Raw genomic sequence first — 18,799 nt, forward strand, 5'->3', positions numbered from 1 at the left:
GGTTGGCGGGCAGGGCACGTCACAGGTACTTGCCATTCATGATGTTCAACTGTGTAGTGGCTACTTCTGACGCTGGTGGAAAATCGCCAATGGTAGGTAGTCGAGAGGTACTTTCTCTTCTCTCCCTCTTTCACAACCCCCAGACTTCACCTTCCATTTACCAGGGGGCTGTTTTACCCTTTTGAAAAATGTAGTTGCTATAAGCTTGTTTTGAGAAAGAATTCTGAGAACACACCACTGACCATTGCCTCAACACAAGGCATTCTCATGGATTGTGGCAGCTTATAGATTCCAAGATATGTTTTTTTTATATTGATTCGAATCACTGGATAGTCTCAAGAGAAAGAACACTATTTCTAGACTGCCAAAAAGAAAATCAGAGTAAGAAGAGATCATTATAGCCATAATGATAAGGAAAAACCTATCACTGATATGGTCTAAAACCAATATCTACAAGTATTGCAAAGTCCCGTTTGTGACGTTTATTTGACTGCAGAGAGACACTGATGACAGCAGAAAATGTTCCCAACAACCGCAGAGGGATCTTTAGGTATTTCTTCTTTGGCTTTTTTTCTATCAACTCAAAAGTGATCTGTGCCGTTTTTTTTTTCACGTTTGTGCCCCTCACGTCTAGCTGGATGAACATCGCACCGAGCAAAAGAAGTTAAAGCTCCTACAAAAGAAACAGGTACAAATGCAAAAGGAAAAGGACCAGTTGCAAGGCGAACACAGCAGAGCCATCCTCGCTCGAAGCAAACTGGAGAGTCTGTGCCGCGAGTTGCAGAGACACAACAAGACACTGAAGGTGTGTATTCCCACCTCTCTGAATAGCACACTTGCTCGCATGTTGCACGGACACAGGCTTCTGCTACCCATGGAAAGAGCGCAAGTTTCTGGCTTTCAATAAATTATTTTACCTCCCCAAGCCTGTTTCCTTGGCCCTAAAATGGGGGTCATACCAACTTCACTGGGTGGAGGGGGAAAAATTAAGTGAGGTCGTATACTGAAAGGTGTGACATAGGACCTGACACAAAACAGGCTCTCAGGAAAATGTGTCATCCCTCTCTTACCTTTTTCTTACCTTGAGTCTGTATTATTTTTTTTAAAGCAGAACTTAGTTCTACCCTTTAAAATACAAATTTGTAAAAACCTGAGTTTTTGTACTAAAACAAAATCTGCATGACATAAGAAAAATGGACACAAAACTAACTGACTAGATAAAGCAAGATTGAGAGCCAGAATGTCAATAGTGAGCTGAAAAAAGAAGCTACTTGGAAAAACACTGAAGCTCTTCAGACTTAATTATTCAATCTAAAAATAATAGACTGATCACTTCATTCAGGCTGCATGGGTTTCATTAATTACAGCATAAGCCTCTAGCAGTGTGCCTAATTTGATTACACACAGACACGAGTTCCATTCAATGAAGCAAGATGCAGGACTCTACAAGATAATACCGCATGCATCCACAATCCCCATTCCAGCTGAAGATCTTAAGGCTTTTGACAAACAATAATTAATTAGACACCAATATTCCTGTGGGATAGTTATTATCACGTGTGTTTAAAAGGAGATAGTTTTAGAAGCAGAGAGATTAAGATCACTGGTGAGTGTGCGCAACAGAGTTGGGAAGGAAACCAGAAGAGAATAATGGGTCTCCATATTCCAGATTGCTTTTTGATATCTGGAAAATGGAAGACTGGTGTGATGAACTATAACTCTCAAATCACAAGTTGTAGGAGAAGGGCTCCTGGCATCTCTTCAATCATTGCACTAGGGACGATCGGAAATGCAGGTTAAATGGCGGCCTGGGGATGGAGGCATTATTCTCAACTCAAGATATGTATTCAAGTAAATAGCACTCTGTGTTTACATAAATCTCCTGGCTTTCTGCAGTGTTGCATTGTACAGAGGTAAAAATTAAATCAGATATAGCAGAAAGAAAGATTTATCAACAAAGATATTTAAAGAATGGAATGGGGTAGCTTGGGCTCTTTGGGAAGCATTCAGACAGAATGATAGAAATGGATGGGGACCCTGTACTTACAGGGTACACACCCTCACACTGCAGCTTCCAGTTGCGGACAATGAAGTATCATTATTATGCCAGGACTGTGCTAAGTGCCTTACATATGTCATTTTATCTAATCTTCACAATAACCTTAACAAAGGATAACACCTCCATTTTATTGGTGAATAAACTGAGACCTGGCAATCCTAATCAGTTGTCCAAGGTATAATGTTGTATAAGCAACAATTAGCTCTGGATCATTGATGTCTTTACTGAATTTCTGTCTAGTTGTTCTATTAACTGCTGAGGGAATCTCCTAGTATAATTGTGCAATTGTCTACTTCTCCTTTTAAATATGTAAATGTTTGCTTCATGTTTTTTGAAGTATTAATATGATGTGTATACACATTTATGATTGTTATGTCTCCTTGATAAATTGACTGTTTTATCATTATGAGATATCCTTCGGTAATAATCGTTATCTTGATGTCTACATTATCTGACATTGATATAGCCACTCCAGTTCTCTTATTGTTTGCATGGGATATCTCTTTCCATGCTTATTTCCAAATCTGGGCCTTTATATTTAAAGTGAGCCTCTTATAGACAGTATATAGTTGGACCTTGCTTACTTTCATTCTTAGAATATCTATCTTTTAGAGTACTAGTCCATTAACATAGAATGTAATTGTTAATGTTGTTGGATATACTTTTACTATTGTATTATTGATTTACTATTTGTCATCTCTGTTTTGTGGTCCTCTGTTCTTTTCCTGCTTTCCCTGGAATTATTTGAATATTTTTAAAATTCCATTCTAAGTTATGTCTTAGATTTTTAATTATACTGCTTTGTATTTTCAGTGGTTGCTCCGTGATTATTTGTACATTCTTAACTTTCCATGGTCTACCTGGAGTTAACACTGTTATCATTTCATATAAGGTGTAGAAGCACTGCGGCCTAAATAGGTACATTAACTGCCCCCACCTTCAAACTAAAATTTTATGTATTACATTCATGTACATTTAAAAAGCCCAGAAGGTAATGTTATAATTTTTACTTTAAATGTTGATATGCATTTCTTTAAAAATTAAAGGCAAAGGGGTGCCTGAGTGGCTCAGTCCATTCAGTGTCCAACTCTTGATTTCAGCTTTCGTCATGATCTCATGGCTGTGAGATCAAGGTCCATGTTGGACTCAGTGCTGAGCATGCTGCTTGCTTGGGATCTTCTCTCTTCCTCTCTCTCTGCCCCTTCCTTGCTCCCGCTCTCTCTCTCTCAAAATAAATAAACAAACATTAAAAATAATAATAATAAATAAATAAAATAAAAATTAAGGGGAAAAACTCTCTTTTATTTACTCATATATTTTCAATTTCTGACATTTTTTATTCTTTCTGAAGCTTCAACTTTCTGTCTGCTGTTATTCCCTTCAGCTTGAAAACCTTCCTTTACAATTTCATATCATAGGAGTGTTCTGGCAATTAACTCTCTTATTTATTTATTTTTAATTTTCAAAAATGTCTTTATCATGTTCTTATTTTTTCTTTAGTTTTTTTAAATGTTTTATTTATTTTTGAGAGAGAGACAGAGTATGAGCAGGGGAGGGGCAGAGAGAGAGGGAGACAGAATCCATGAAGCAGGCTTCAGGCTCTGAGCTGTCAGCACAGAGCTGATACAGGGCTCTAACCTGTGAACGACGAGACCATGACCTGAGCCAAAGTCAGACACTTAACCGACTGAGCCACCCAGGCGCCCCATATTGTATTTTTATTTTTGAAGGTTATGGTTACTGGATATAAAATTCTGGATTGGCAGGATTTCTCCTTTTTTTCTTTCCTTTCTTTCTCTCAGCCTTATATAAGGCTGAGAGAACCTTAAACCTATAAAGCTTCTGTATTCTGTAATCAAACCTCTCATAGTTTCTGATGAAAATCAACAATAATTTGAATTGCTGTTCCCCAGTATGTAATAGTGCCATTTATCTCTGGCTACTTTCAAGGGTTTTGTACTGATTGTTGGTTTTCAGAATTTTGACTGCTTTATATGCTGAGCTGCAATTTTCTTCATATTTATCCTATTTGGGATTGCCAAGCATCTCTGCATCTGTAGTTTATATCATTCACCAATTTGGGTAAAGTTTCAACCATTTTTCTTCAAGTGTTTTTATGTCTCATCCTTTCTCCTTTCCTACTAAGATCCTAACTTTGGGTGTATTCGAACTTTTGCTATTGTCCCACAGGTCTCTTGCCTTTCTTCATGTTCTTCACCAATCCTTTTACTTTTATCTTCAGATTAGATCATTTATATTGGTCTATCTTCACATTCACTGATTCTTTCCTCTGCTATCTCTACTCTGCTCTAAGTCCGCCTGGTGATGTGTGAATTTCATAGTTTGTAATTTTTAACTGCAGAATTTCCACTTGGTTCTTTCTGACAGATTTTTCTTCTCTCTTAGATTTCCTATTGTTTCATTCATTAGGATAACATTTTCTTTTATAATCATTCAGCATACCTATAATGCCTGTTTTTAAGTTCTCTTTTGCTAACTCCACATCTGGGTCATTATGGAATAGACTTCCTCTGATTGTCTTTTCTTATGAGAATAGGTCACATTTTCTTAGTTCTTCATAGATCAAGTCATTGTAGACTGTTTTCTGGATGTTGCAGCTGTTGTGTCCTGTAGCATATAGATTTTACTATACCCCTTGAACAATGTTATTGTTGTTGTTGTTGTTGTTGTTGTTCTTTTTAAGCTGGCAATTAACTTGATTAGAATCAAATTACAAATACTCTGTCTTGGGCAGCAGCTCAAACTCAGTTCATTTCTTTTTCCTTAAGTTGGCTGCTTTGAATCTTCCCTGCACATGTGTGGTTCAGGGTCAGCCAACAATTTGGGTAGCATTTATTCACAGAATTTAGGACTGTCTCTCTCTTTCTCTTTTTTGGGAATCTCCTCTCATCTTTTAGTGGATGTAGTTGACTGTAACTCTTCATTCCTCAGACCAGAAAAGTGGTAGGTAGGTTTTCTATGAGAATTTTACCCAGCTCATGCAGCTGCTCATTTCACTCTTCATTCAAGCTAAAATCTGTTTTAAAAAAATTGAGAAACTTACAGTATACCATTTCTTTTTTACAGGCATCAACTTCCTTCTAGCATCTGCCTGATTCTGTCTCCAGTTTTCCAGTGTTTCTAAGTAGTTGTTTCTTGCATCTTGTCCAGACCTTCTAGCTGTTCTCTGTAGAAGGGTCAAAGTAGTACAAGCTTCCTTAGCCATACTAGTGAAACAGCCTAAGTATATTTGCATCTAAACTCCATGTGCTGAGAGCTTGGTAAGATATAGAAAAAGAATGCATGTCTCCCTTTCCCCACCAAAAACATTTAACTATTACTATTCTTTTTTTTTTTTTTAATGCTTATTTTTGAGAGAGAGAGGGTGAGCAGGGGAGGGGCAGAGAGAGAGGGGGATAGAGGATCTGAAGCAGTCTCTGCACTGACAGCAACAAGCCCATTGTGGGGCTTAAACTCATGATCTGAACTCAAGTTAGACACTTAACTACAGGCCACCCAGGCACCCCTAACTATTACTATTCTTTATTAAAATTGATTCTTCAGTGAGTCAAAAAAAAAACCCCACAAAAACTCATAATTTAGGATAACTTAGAAAAAGACCAGTGAAGTTCTGAGACATGGGTTTATTTCAACAAAATATTCATATATTTGAAGCAATAAATGTGAGCTTCAAACTATACTGAAAAAGAACTGTCCAATAAGAGATGGCTAAGTGTTTCAGGGAACATGCTTTTAGTACATGAATAAGTAGGACTTATTATCAGAATATCACAGAATTTTAATTTGGAAAGGACTATAAGACTCATCTAGTCCAAATTACTCCTGTCTGTATGTAAATTAATAATCGATTCATTGAATAGACACTTACTGAATACATATTAATTATGTGCCAGGGCACATCACCAGTTCCAAGATGAACAGTGATGCTTGCAAAGTCTGTCTTCTTAGTTATTTCAGACTTTGTCTCTCAATATTACTGGCATTATTAATTTCCACTTTGAATAATGTGCTTGATAAAGAAAATTTTACCTCTGACACCATCCAAATGATTGCAAATTCTTTATCAATAGAATCAAATTTTATAAAATTTTGCTAGCTTTATTTTTCTCTCAAGAGAAACTACTATAAATTGCAAAATGCTGTTTTGTGAGCCCAAATTAGGTGCTATGATGGTTTGACCTACATGTAATACTATCCTAACACCCACATCTTCTTTCTGTAGCCAGTTGCCAGTGACAAGCTCAGACTTGCAGACTATTATGGGATGGCTCTTTCATTTGCTCATTCATTCATGGATGGAACAGTTATAAATGCAAATGGCATTCAGATTATGGTCTGTAGTTCTACAACTAGGAACCTGTTGACCTCTAAGCTCATCTGAAGCAGTAAGGAAATAATCATTGTCACAGGTACATTCAGTGACTCTTAGCAGATGGCCATAATCATTCTTAGTGAAATATATATAGTAAATGCTAGTGTACAGAGTTCACGGAAATATCTCAGTTAATTTCTTCAGATTAAGAAGGGCAGATGGTTCCTATAATACCCCTAAAAAGTTGTCACTCAATCAATGTTTGTGCCATGACTTAATTATGATTCAGATGTCAGGAATTCTGTAAGAGTTGGAGAATATGTTAATATTATAGAGTAAAAAGGACACCTAATGATAAATTAATATATTTCCAGAGCATAATTTTTAGCATTAGTTTTTATTTTGATCACATTATTCAACTACCATAATAAAGATTTGCACAATTACTTCTATTTCAATCATTATTTCTTTTTAAAATTCCGGTTACATAATTTGATCATGGGAGGCAACTAAATGCAGTATAATTTTACTTGCCAACCATGAAGCAGGCTTTCATAATAACAATTAATCAGAAGTGAAAGGCATCCTAAAATGTCTATATCACTTTTCAGCAGTGTCTCTATCTTTGGTATGATAGAGCAAGATTAAACCCTTTGATTCTAAAAGAATGAGAGGAATCATCACAAAGCAAACAATTCTCAATATAGATATGGGGGAAATTTGGGCACATTGTTGGTAGTTAGCAATGAAGGGAGGGTTTTGATTTAAGGGAAAAGAGAACAGAAATGATATGAAAGTTAATTTCCAATTCTTGAATGTTAACAAAGCGGAAGAGGGGAAAATTAGATGTTTCAGCTGAGAGTTAAAGAAGATTTGAAACTTAATATTGCTTTCCGATTCAAAATTTACATTGAACGTTTCAATTACCCTATGTGACACGTGGGCTGATTGTTCTTTCAGAAATAAAACATCCAGCAAATTTTCTAAGATTTCTTTTTACATTCTTGAATTGCTGTAATTGATCTCTAGCTATCTTCATTTCCTTTTCAAGCTTTTTGATGAAAGTTTTTCTTACTAAGAAAGTTTGTATTGCGGTCACTTATATTTACAAAACTTGGGGTAATACAATTATGTGGTTAACATGCCATAGATTTTTTTATAGAGGAATATAAGACCTATTATTCTTCTTTCTGTACCAAACCAAGGAAATACAGGATCTGTCTCATCAATCAGTAAAGCCGAATGGCCTTTTTTCCAGGCCACAGACAAGAGATCAAAACCGTGTTACTACATGTTTATTAGGAATTGCTACAGTTTTATGCACTCAGCAGGAGACCCGTCATTTTTAAAATAAGCCTATTCATCACCAACTATCAAATTCAAGGCCCTTATTGCACCTGCTCTGAGTGACTGTGTATTTACAACTGAATCCTTTGCTCATACATTTATTTTGGGGCTGAGCAAGTTTAGCTTCAGAGAACTGAGAAAAAAATGTCCTGCTTACTCTGCACACTAACCTCCTTTTATGGACCTAACCCTCAGTTCTATAAACCCAGATGCCTGTAAACCCGTGTAACAAAAGATTTTTTTTTATCCACAGGAAGAAACCCTTCAACGGGCACGTGAGGAAGAAGAGAAAAGGAAGGAGATCACAAGTCATTTCCAGACAACTCTGACGGATATCCAGGCCCAGATTGAACAGCAGAGTGAGCGAAACATGAAGCTGTGTCAGGAGAACACAGAGCTTGCAGAGAAACTGAAAAGCATCATTGATCAGTATGAGCTCAGAGAGGAGGTGAGAACCACATCAAACAACTCAGGAGCACTATGTATAGATCCCTATCTGGGCTGGGAAGGTGGAGAACTTAGTTAATAAGGCCAGCCCTCTCAATTGATTATATTCAGGATTGGATTTATTTTACTAGCCAAAATTAAAACAGGACGTATTGCAAAATACCTGGCTGAAAGCCATATGGGATTTCTTCAAAACTGGAATCATTGCAAAGCAAAGGCAATAAGTAGGAAGTAGCAGGCCACAAGTACAGTTATCCTGGAAAATAGCATTTCTCGATTTTAAAAAACATTCTCTATAGAGCCAAGAAATATCTCACATACTCCTTCTTAAGAATTATCATGTCGTCTAATTGAAGGATCTGTATTCTATATGCTCGACAAGCCAATAATAGGATTAATAATATAATAATTATAACATTAATGGTATTATTTATTCAGTGCTGAATTTGTGCTAGGAAAGGTGCTGAGTACTGTACTTTACATACAATATGTCATTACCTTGTCTCAACAACCTTATGCACTAAATAATTCCCTACTATCCACATTATTTATATAGATGGGAAACAGAAGCTATGAGGTTAAATCATAGTCACACTTACCCATAGTCACAAAAGCCAAAGGAGTTTTGCTTTCAATAATTTACATTAGGGAGACTATGAGGATCTTTTATTATTTCAAAATTATATATTAATATTTAATATATTTTTAAGACTTCTGGGGCCCTCTCAAGATTTTTATATATCATATTATTTTCCTCTTCCCACCCAAATATTAAAATGTCTGTCTTATATGTCACATAACATAATCAGAGTAGCTCTGTTGGCAACATGCTAAGATTTTATCAAGAAAAAAAACTGAGCCAATAGCACACAGAAGCAGCACTTAGGTAAACTGAGAAACCCCTTACAGTAAACCAAAATGCCATGTTATCATTTTGTCTTGTCATTAAGATCAGTCTTACTCCAGAATGGAGGTTCAGGCAAAAGCAAAAGGGAGGAAGGGAAAGAAGAAAGAAAAGAAAGAAAGAAAGAAAGAGAGAGAGAGANGAGGAAGAAAGAAAAGCTATACTCTTCAGAGAGATCCCAGATAAAAATAGAGTGGTAGACCAGTTGTATATTCTTAGAATTGGTTCTAGATAAGCCCCAAGGCTAGAATTCCTTGGGTCCTCTTGCTGATTAGACCTCTTAATGACTAAGAAATTCTCTGCACTGAAGTAGAATTGGAAGCTTCTCTTCACTAAGCTAGTTGAGAGGTCAAAAGATGTAGAAGATGGAGTATCCCATTTGCATATCAATTCATCTGTGACCTTTGGCCTTGTCTTGCCCACCAGCGCAACAGAGTTGAAGTGAGGGGCTACCCACTCAGTCCCAGGCCCTGGGCCACATGCTGGCACTCCAGAGCCGCCTCACAAGCCTTGAGACAGAATGTGGAAGAGAATTCACTACAATAAATTGTATTAATGGGATAGAAAGTGGTTTTATATTCACAGATCTCACCCAAACACTGAGTGATGGTGCTGTAGCCCTTAAAATATATGTTGTCTTTCTATCTAGCACAATAACTAACATTGGTATCTAGTAGTTTAGAAAAATAATGTTGGGAGCTCCTGGGGTTAACATTACTGAACTCTGGCACCTCTGCCTTTTGCAGCCACCTTTGCATAATGCAAAATGCCAAGGACTGCACCAATTTATGACTTTTACATAATCCCATAAGTGATGATGCCAATGCATTTATCTGCCCCCCCTTTTTACAATCCTAAAACCTGGAGAAGATGTGTGTCAATACTATTTTTTTATTTTACATTACTCAGCACCAATAATAAGTCAAGCTTGATATGTACAATTTATTTTTCCATAGCATCTGGACAAAATATTTAAACACAGAGAATTGCAGCAGAAGCTGGTGGACGCAAAACTGGAGCAGGCACAAGAAATGATGAAGGAAGCAGAGGAGCGACACCAACGCGAGAAGGAATATGTACTTATCATTTGAGTCAATGTGCTTGTCTGGTCTGCCTGGGGGTCAGGGAACCCTTGAGAAAGTTGGTTTTGACCATAGTCACAGAGCACTAGACCAATGAAGAGAACCTGGTCTTCCCTAGAGATCTACACTGGCCACCCAGTAGAAGGCACTGTACTTACATGGTTTTTTACATAAAATAGTCATGCATCATTCAACAAATCTTTTTCAGGCACCTTCCCTGAGCTAAGCATCATCCTGGACACCAGGATATAGCAGTGAACTGGACTTAGAAGGTCGTGTCCCAGCATGGAGACTAGGATCTAACTAAAAAAGACAGGCAAGCAAATGATAAGCAAGCAAAAGATAAGCACGCAAACAAACAAAGAAGTAAATTTTCAGATAATACTAGGTGCTCTTAGAGAAATAAGGAGAAACTGAAAAGGGGGAGAAGGAGGTGGGCCTACTTTAGGCTGGGTGACCAGGAAGCCTCCCAGAGGGGAGAATGCTTGAGCTGAGCCCTGCCTGGTAAGAGGGAGGCAGAGGGGAGGCCTCCAGCAGCAATGTCTGCAGCAACAATAAAGGTCTTGATGCTGGAACTAGCTTGGGGTCCCCCAGACATAGAAAAAAGCCAGGGTAGCAAGAGCTACCCATTAGAAGGAAGATTCCAAGTGAAGTTGAAGACATAAGCAGGGGCCGAATCGTGTAGCTTTATTGGCTTGAAGTCGTTTGGATTTTTATTCTAAATATAATGAGAAAGTCTGGGTAGTTTTAGCTAAGGAAGTGACATGCTCTGCCCTGCATCTATAAGAGATGAATCTGGCTCCTGGGTGGAAAGTGAACTAAGAAGGGACAAGGAGTCTACTGCAGTTATCTGGGGGAGGAGACAGGATGATGACTTGGATGGGGGGCGTGGCGGTGGACAAGGAGAACTGGGCATGGACAGAAGTTATGTTTTCAGTGCAAAACCAACAGTCAGTACTCTAAACTGAAGATGGTGGTGGTGAGGAAAGGGAAGAGTCAAAGATGACTCCTGAGTTTTTGGGTTTAAGAAACTGAGTGATGGCTTTTTTTATATATAAATACTTTTTATGTTTTTTATTTACTTCTGAGAGAGAGAGGCAGCATGGGCAGGGGAGGGTCAGAGAGAGAGGGAGACACAGAATCTGAAACAGTCTCCAGGCTCTGAGCTGGCTGTCAGCACAGAGCCCGACGCGGGGCTCGAAACCATAAACCGTGAGATCATGACCTGAGCTGAAGTCGGACGCTTAACCGACTGAGGTACCCAGGCGCCCCTGAGTGGTGGCTTTTAATGACATCTCATTAACCCCAAACATTCTGAGCCAGCTATAGGGCCATCCTCCAGATGAGGGAATTGAGGCTCAAAGAAGATATACAACTTGTTTAAGGACCCACACTGCCAACACATCACGTCTCCAATGTGTCTGTCTCCAAAGCCCATGCTCTGTGATAATACATCACACTCAGGGGTGTGTTTCAGACGCATGAATTGAAGTGTGTGTCTGCTGCTGGGAAAAGGGATTTAAAATACAATCAATGGACTAATCATTCAAATTTGGCTATTTAACAAATTGATCATAAGCTTTGCAATTACCTAAAATCAGACTCATCAAAGATGGTAGCAGAAGAGCGAATTTTGGAGAACATAACCTGGTGGACATCAGATAATCTCAAATCGAAGCCCATGTGCTCTTAATCAAAAGATAAAATTGTTAAATCCAATACAACCTAGCTCTCAAAATAAGAAATAAAGCATTTAACTATTCAGAATTCAAGAAAAACAGATACACCACTGTAGGCATAATTACCCTCTTAGACAAAATATGCTTCCTATAGGATACCAGTACATTTGGTATATAACACGTGAGACCTGACAGAGGAATAACGAGGCAGAGATTCATTTGAAAGAGACTAAGTGTAGTTTTGAGGTGACCCAGCCATAGCGAGAAGTTAACACGCTGCCCTATTTTCCTACCCTGGTTTAGCAAAACCGCAGATTTGAGTCAAAAAAAAAAATAGCCTCCTTAGTTCTTCAAAGCTAGCCACCTTCCCAGGTTTCAGCTATGATGGTTCTTTTTGAAAATGATGAAATATCAAGTTAGAGCTGGATGGTTCCTTCATCCCAAGCAGAACAGGCAGCCACCTTCCTCTCTCTCAGTCAGGGAACCACCAACCACAACTGGGCTCCTGAGCCTGCTCAGTGAAGCAGGTGCCACATGCTCAGTTGGCCAGAGGGGACCCTGCAGGTCTGTACTCCACAGTGGCCTCAGACCTCCATGGGGTGGGTCATCGGCGCTTCTATAACAATGAACTTTCACTGCTCTCTGGGAGACATGAAGGAACAAATAAAACCCATCTTACAAATGGAGACGTTGAGCCATGAGAAAAAGATAAACTTGGATAAGAAAAAAGATGCCTCAAGTTTTTTTATATAATGATTTTATTGTTGTTTGTTGATTACCAAAACAATGGACATTTTATAAAACAGGCATAAGGAAAAAGAAAATATAAATCAATCTATCTTCAAAACACTCGAAACTTTTTTTTAATGTTTATTTATTTTTGAGAGAAAGAAAGACAGAGCAGAACCAGGGGAGGGCAGAGAGAGAGGGAGACCAGAAACTGAAGCAGGCTCCTGATTCTGAGCTATCAACACCAAGCCCGACGTGGGGCTCAAATTCATGGACCATGAGATCATGACCTGAGCTGAAGTTGGACGCTTAACTGACTGAGCCACCCAGGTGCCTCTATAGTAGAAACTTCTTAAACTGATGGCCACTTACTTGACTAACCAGATTAACCCATGATGTCCACCATTCTGTCTGTAAACACACTAACAGATGCCCTCAGTATGTTGAATCCTGTGGCTGGACAGCTACTCCAGTGTCTACACACAGATTCCCAAGTTAATTAAGTTGACACTGACCAAGAATCAGCTCTTTGCTCCCAAAACTTTTTTTTCAATTATCCTTGATTGTGTGTTATGAAAACCAACAGAATGATGTAGAAACCGATGAAATGTTAAGTGTGAAAAGAGAGAACTGTTTCCGGAGCGCCTGGGTAGCTTAGTCGGTTAAGCATCCAACTTCAGCTCAGGTCATGATCTCACTGTCCCTGAGTTTGAGCCTCATGTCAGGCCCCATGCTGACAGCTCAGAGCCTGAAGTCTGCTTCACATTCTGGGTCTCCCTCTCTCTCTGCCCCTCCCCCACTCACACTCTGTCTCTCTGCCTCTCAGAAATGAATAACATTTAAAAATTTTTTTTAAAAAAAGAAAGAACCGTTTCCATAAAAATGATGCTTAATGCTTTGAAATGTTAAATATCTGAAGACAAATAGCACAAAACAATTGTCAAGTTAGATGGGTGTAGCTATAAAGGACTTGGAGAAAGCAGTAAAACTCTAGAGAATTATCCAATCAAGCTTCCTCACAAATATTTTTAAGTCTTTAGATTCTAGTACTACTGTTTTAAAAAGTAAGATATACATAACAACAAAAAGCTCTGAATGCCAGGCAGAAGACCCATACCCAGGGGTGGTTCAGTCAGTTAAGCGTCCAACTCTTGATTTTGGTTCAGGTCAGGATCTCAACAGTTCATGACATCAAGCCCTGCATTGGGCTCCATGTTGATGGCACAGAGCTGCTTAAGATTCTCTCTCTCCTTGGCCCTTCCTTCCTCGCACACACTCTCTCTCAAAATAAATAAATAACTTTTAAAAAAAAAGACCCAAACCCAAACCATAGCTTTGTATCAAAATCAATAGTAAACGAACATCTTAAGTTAAAATAACGTGTTTTCCATATGTGTGTGTCATGTTTATGCCTAGAACATTTTCAGTTTAACCTGTCAGCTCCTAGTTTTGATTGTCTTTGATATGAGATCCTTGGTTGTATTTGAAAGCTGTGTCATGGAAGAGGGATGAGCCTTATTTTGCAAATCTTACACAAGATTTGGAATAATAGGTCAAGTTTCTAACCCAGTGTTTCTCAAAATGTAATCCATGGCCCACCAATACCCAAACCACCTTGGGTATTTGCTCTAACTACAGACTTTAATTACACCCTCTACTTCCTAACTGACATTCTTTGAGAGGGATCTGCATTTTCACATGCTCCTTGGGAGAGGCTGGTGCATGCTACAGTGGAGAACTGTGGTCTAGGAGAATAACCTTGAGTTCAACATAAAGGAACAGCTGCTCCCAATCATGATTAGGGCAGGGGGAGGAGGGTGTTCTGGAAATGTTCAAGCAGAGGCTGAATGATGATTGAACAGGATTGCTAGAAAAGGTTCCAGAATTTGATGGGAGGTTAAATTTTGTGTGATTTGTGCTGGAGTTGAAGATTACTTTTTCTCTTTTATCCATTAGAACCACAAATTTTTAGTTGAGAATATAACTTTTTAGACTAGCTGTTTTCTTAGCTTTCTTAGACGCTTTGCTGAGTTCCCAAAAAATTACCTAAGAGGGTTAATTAGCAAGTTATTCCATTTCATACACAAATTATAACCACAGGCTAATATAAAGGGCAATTTAACGATCTTTCCATGCATTCTATCTTCTCACAGTTGCTGAACCAGGCAGCAGAGTGGAAACTTCAGGCCAAAGTGCTGAAGGAACAAGAGACAGTCCTGCAGGCTCAGGTGAAGTGGGGTGGCCGGGGGGCGGAGGGACGACAATCATGCATGGGGTGCGCTCTCCTTGTTGCCACATACACAGGCTGTGAACCATGGGCAGTCGCCACCAGACCTTAACATCTGGCAGGGGCGAGGGGAACAGGAGTTAGAAATGAAGACTAACTTCGTATTATTTTAAAGTAAAAATAGAAGCACAACATTATATCTGAGAAAAAGACCTCCAGGCAAAAGGTTTGTTGACATACAAATGAGGGCACCAAAATGGTCAATCAGAATAAGCTGGTGTCCAGGTTCCTGCCCTTCTAGTCATAACATGTCCTCTCTCTCTCCCTTCTCCCCATGATCCTATTGAAGGAAGAATAAAAGGTGAACAGATCACATGTACCATCTAGAACTCTCAATACTTAAAATGTCCTTACCTATTTGAAATTGTTTCTAATAAAAGGAAATTAGGAAAATAAAGTCAGCACCAAAGTTCCCGTGCCATCAGAGGTTAGCCTTGTCAGTGGTCAATGACTAGGGCTGATGGACAAGTAGGGAGCAATTTTGATTTGGCTTTGTGACATCATGTGTGCGTGCTGATTAGACTTCAAGAATTCATATGTCAAGACTCAAAAATAAAAAAACCTCATGCAGCAGATGACTCTATCCATCTCTCCCTTGACCTTGGGGCTCTGACCCTTCTGGCAAATGTTCCCTGTCAGGTTCCAGGTTAGGCATCCTAGGGCTGAGCCAGAGAGAGACCCTAGCTCCCCTGGTGGGAGAAATGCTCTAGTGCTAACGAGACTGTAAAGTCACATAGAGCAAATTCACAGAAGGTGAGGAAATCAGAAGCTTTCCAAGCCAGGCAGCTGTTAATTTAAGATTTGGTGAATTCACTTGCAAATGTTTATGTGCTAATGGCTATATACTTGTTCACTATAGAAACAAAAACAAAAACAAAAAATTTGTTCACTATGTGAATGAACAAGCTCAAAAAACACTTGCTCATATGAATATTTGTTCATTTTTTTAGAAAGCATAGGAGAAAAAATAAGAAACTCACAAACAAATTGATTTGGGTGTCATAAAATCACAAATCACACCACTGCAGACAAAAATGCAGGTCACATTTTCATAGCTCACCTGCCCATAGCATACGTTTCCAATGTGTGTCCCAACTGCAATGATAAATTGTTTTCCCTCAATAACATAAAATAACATATCAAAACTGTTTTTCAATATTAGTTACACAGAAATTTAAACCATAATGTTTCTTACTGTTCATAAAACCAAAGGATCCCAGGGTTAAAAGACTAAACTCTAAAGTTATAAACTCAATGTCATCCTTTAGGGAGTCCCAGAACCATCACATCATCACTGCGGGTAGGTGGTATGCAGCGGCTACTCTCTAACCAGAGGCAGGCAGGGGGAAAGGAGGCGTGGCCTCACAATCTCGGAGAGAAGCCAGAGAATCAAGGCAGGACTCTCAACCATATCTCTGTAGTATTCTCAGCACAGAGCCTTGAGGGGTACAATAGATACTATTTGAAGCTATTCACTGTTCACATCATCTGTGACAAAACAATCTCTCACTAAATGGTGATAATGAACTTGAGAAGAGTAGGTTAATACCATTAGACACAGAGCTAGAGAGTCATTTATAGAGAGAGCTGGCATCAGAATCTAGGCCTTTAATGACCTGGGAAATGAAACATAAGGGTGTGATCCAATGCCACACCTCAAATTTGAAAAAGCTTCTACCAGGAGTTTTAGACTCGCCAGTGTTCCTCGTTCGTTCCTCAATACCGACAGAGTTCAGGGACTGGGATCAAAGTTCTGGCTCTTCTGCTCAGAATTTGTCTGACCCTGTGCAATTCATCTAAACTCCCTAAACCTAAATTTCTTTGCCTCTAAAGTAAGAATACTATAATGCATCCATGATCCCAAGTCGGAGTTCTCCAACCTCTGGGAGGCTCATTACTTTTCAGTATTTCCAAAACATAACAGCATCACAGCAGCTACTATCTAAAATATAGTTGTTTTTTGGGGCACCAGGGTGGCTCAGTCAGTTGAGCACCCAACTTTTGATTTCAGCTCAGGTCATGATCCCAGAGTCGTGGGACTGAGCCCTGCATCAGGCTCTACATTGCACATGGAGCCGGCTTGGTATTCTATTTCCCTCTGCACCTCTCCCCCACTCACACACACTCTCTCTCTAAAAATAAAATGATAAAATAAGATATAGTGTTCTTGACATATCAGCTCTAATTCAGCAGCTTTATGGCAATTATTCACATGTTTGATTAAGTTTTTAAAAGGAAAATGAGTTAATGAATATGTAATATATGCAGTTTGCCTTCAAGTTATGCATGCAAAGCACTTAGTCGCATGCTTGGCCCATAACAAGCATAATTAATTCAACCAATATTCATTGAGCACCTACTCTGTGTGAGGCAAGGTTCTAGGTACTGGAGATATACTCATCAATGAGAGAATCCCTGCCTAATTAAACTCAACAAGCTAGTGATAACAATAAGATTAGTAAAAATGCTAGCAATTAGGGGAGCCCGGAAGGCTCAGTCAGTTAAGCATCCAACTTTGGCTCAGGTCGTGATCTCATAGTTTGTGGGTTTGAGCCCCACGTCAGGCTCTGTGCTGACAGTTCAGAGCCGGGAGCCTGCTTCAGATTCTGTGTCTTCCTCTCTCTCTGACCCTCCCCTGCTCATGCTGTCTCTCTCTCTCTCTCTCTCTCTCTCTCAGAAATAATAAAACATTAAAAAAATTTTTAATAAAAAAATGCTAGCAATTAGTGTATGAGCTAACATGACTAGTATTTCATAGGGGAGGATCTACACAGAGATATATGAGACAAAAGGAGTCATTGGTTACAAAAAAGTTTACGAACCACCAAAAAAGATGATCTCAAGATCTTGTTCAGCTCTAGTTCTTGAATGTAGAGAACTTCCAGAGCAGAAGCAATGTGGTCTAAGCTGGGCTAACCCCACCTTTTCCTTCATTGCCTTGTTTCTGTGGTGTGTGGCGCTCTCTGCAAGGACGCTTTTGTCTCCTGTCTTCAAGGCACTTTTCAAAACTTCAATAATAACTTAATCTTCAAGAAGAATATAGTGGCCCCCAAACCCTATGTATAATAATGTTTAAAAATCCCTCTTGAAAACTATCAACATTATATTTTTAAAGCCTTGAAACTTTGGAAAACAAAATCTATCACAGAGTAGTTTGCAGAGCACTTGAACACTTCCTGTGGGTTTACAACTGCTTTAAAGGAGCGGGGTGGGAGAAGGCAGAGGGCTTACAGCCCCATTTCTACATTCCGAGCTAAGGAAATATCAAGGACAGATTATGTTTTACTAGATGAAGTCCTTTTCAGCCATAAGACAACAGCTCGCCAGTTTGGGGCATGATTCTCACTTAGAAAAGGGATGTCTGGCTTTCAATTATACAAACCATGGCAACAGTATAAATGTCAGAAATGATCAATGGAATACAATTGGCACTACGAATAGAGTGTTCATTGGATCAATAAGGATGAAGATGGTAGATGTGGAAAATCAGCAATACAAACACAGCCGCGCAGCCACAAAAATATTGCCCAATACATTCCAAGGGGAAAGGTCACTGAGTAAATTTGGTGTGGCTTTGTTTAGTTTCTTTTTTCTTTTTTCTTTCTTTCCTTCTTTCTTTTTTTTAATTGTGCTTTTTGTTTGTTTGTTTGTTTTTGTATATTGCTAAGGACAGCAATCACATCCTTTATACTGGAAGTCCTAGGGGTGCCTGGGTGGCTCAGTCGGTTAAGCTTCCGACTTTGGCTCAGGTCATGATCTCACATTCGTGGGTTCAAGCCCTCTGTCAGGCTCCGTGCTGACAGCCAGCTCAGAGCCTGGAGCTGCTTCAGATTCTGTGTCCCCCTCTCTCTCTGACCCTCCCCTGCTCATGCTGTCTCTCTCTCTCAGAAATTTAAAAAAATAAAAAATTAAAAAAATAAATTAAATAAATA

General features: G+C 39.0%; 1 protein-coding gene across 1 annotated transcript in view; it reads left to right on the plus strand.

The window, feature by feature from the left end:
• Positions 1-18,799, plus strand: part of TXLNB (taxilin beta) — a 51,505-nt gene that overhangs the window by 17,230 nt on the left and 15,476 nt on the right. The window contains exons 4-7 of the mRNA XM_077776088.1: positions 635-805; positions 7,993-8,187; positions 10,047-10,166; positions 14,734-14,808. Coding sequence (XP_077632214.1) covers positions 635-805; positions 7,993-8,187; positions 10,047-10,166; positions 14,734-14,808 — 561 coding nt within the window. The remainder of the gene's footprint in view (positions 1-634; positions 806-7,992; positions 8,188-10,046; positions 10,167-14,733; positions 14,809-18,799) is intronic.

This window comes from Crocuta crocuta, unplaced genomic scaffold, assembly GCF_008692635.1.
Source record: "Crocuta crocuta isolate KB4526 unplaced genomic scaffold, BGI_CrCroc_1.0 scaffold25, whole genome shotgun sequence".
Taxonomy (NCBI): domain Eukaryota; kingdom Metazoa; phylum Chordata; class Mammalia; order Carnivora; family Hyaenidae; genus Crocuta; species Crocuta crocuta.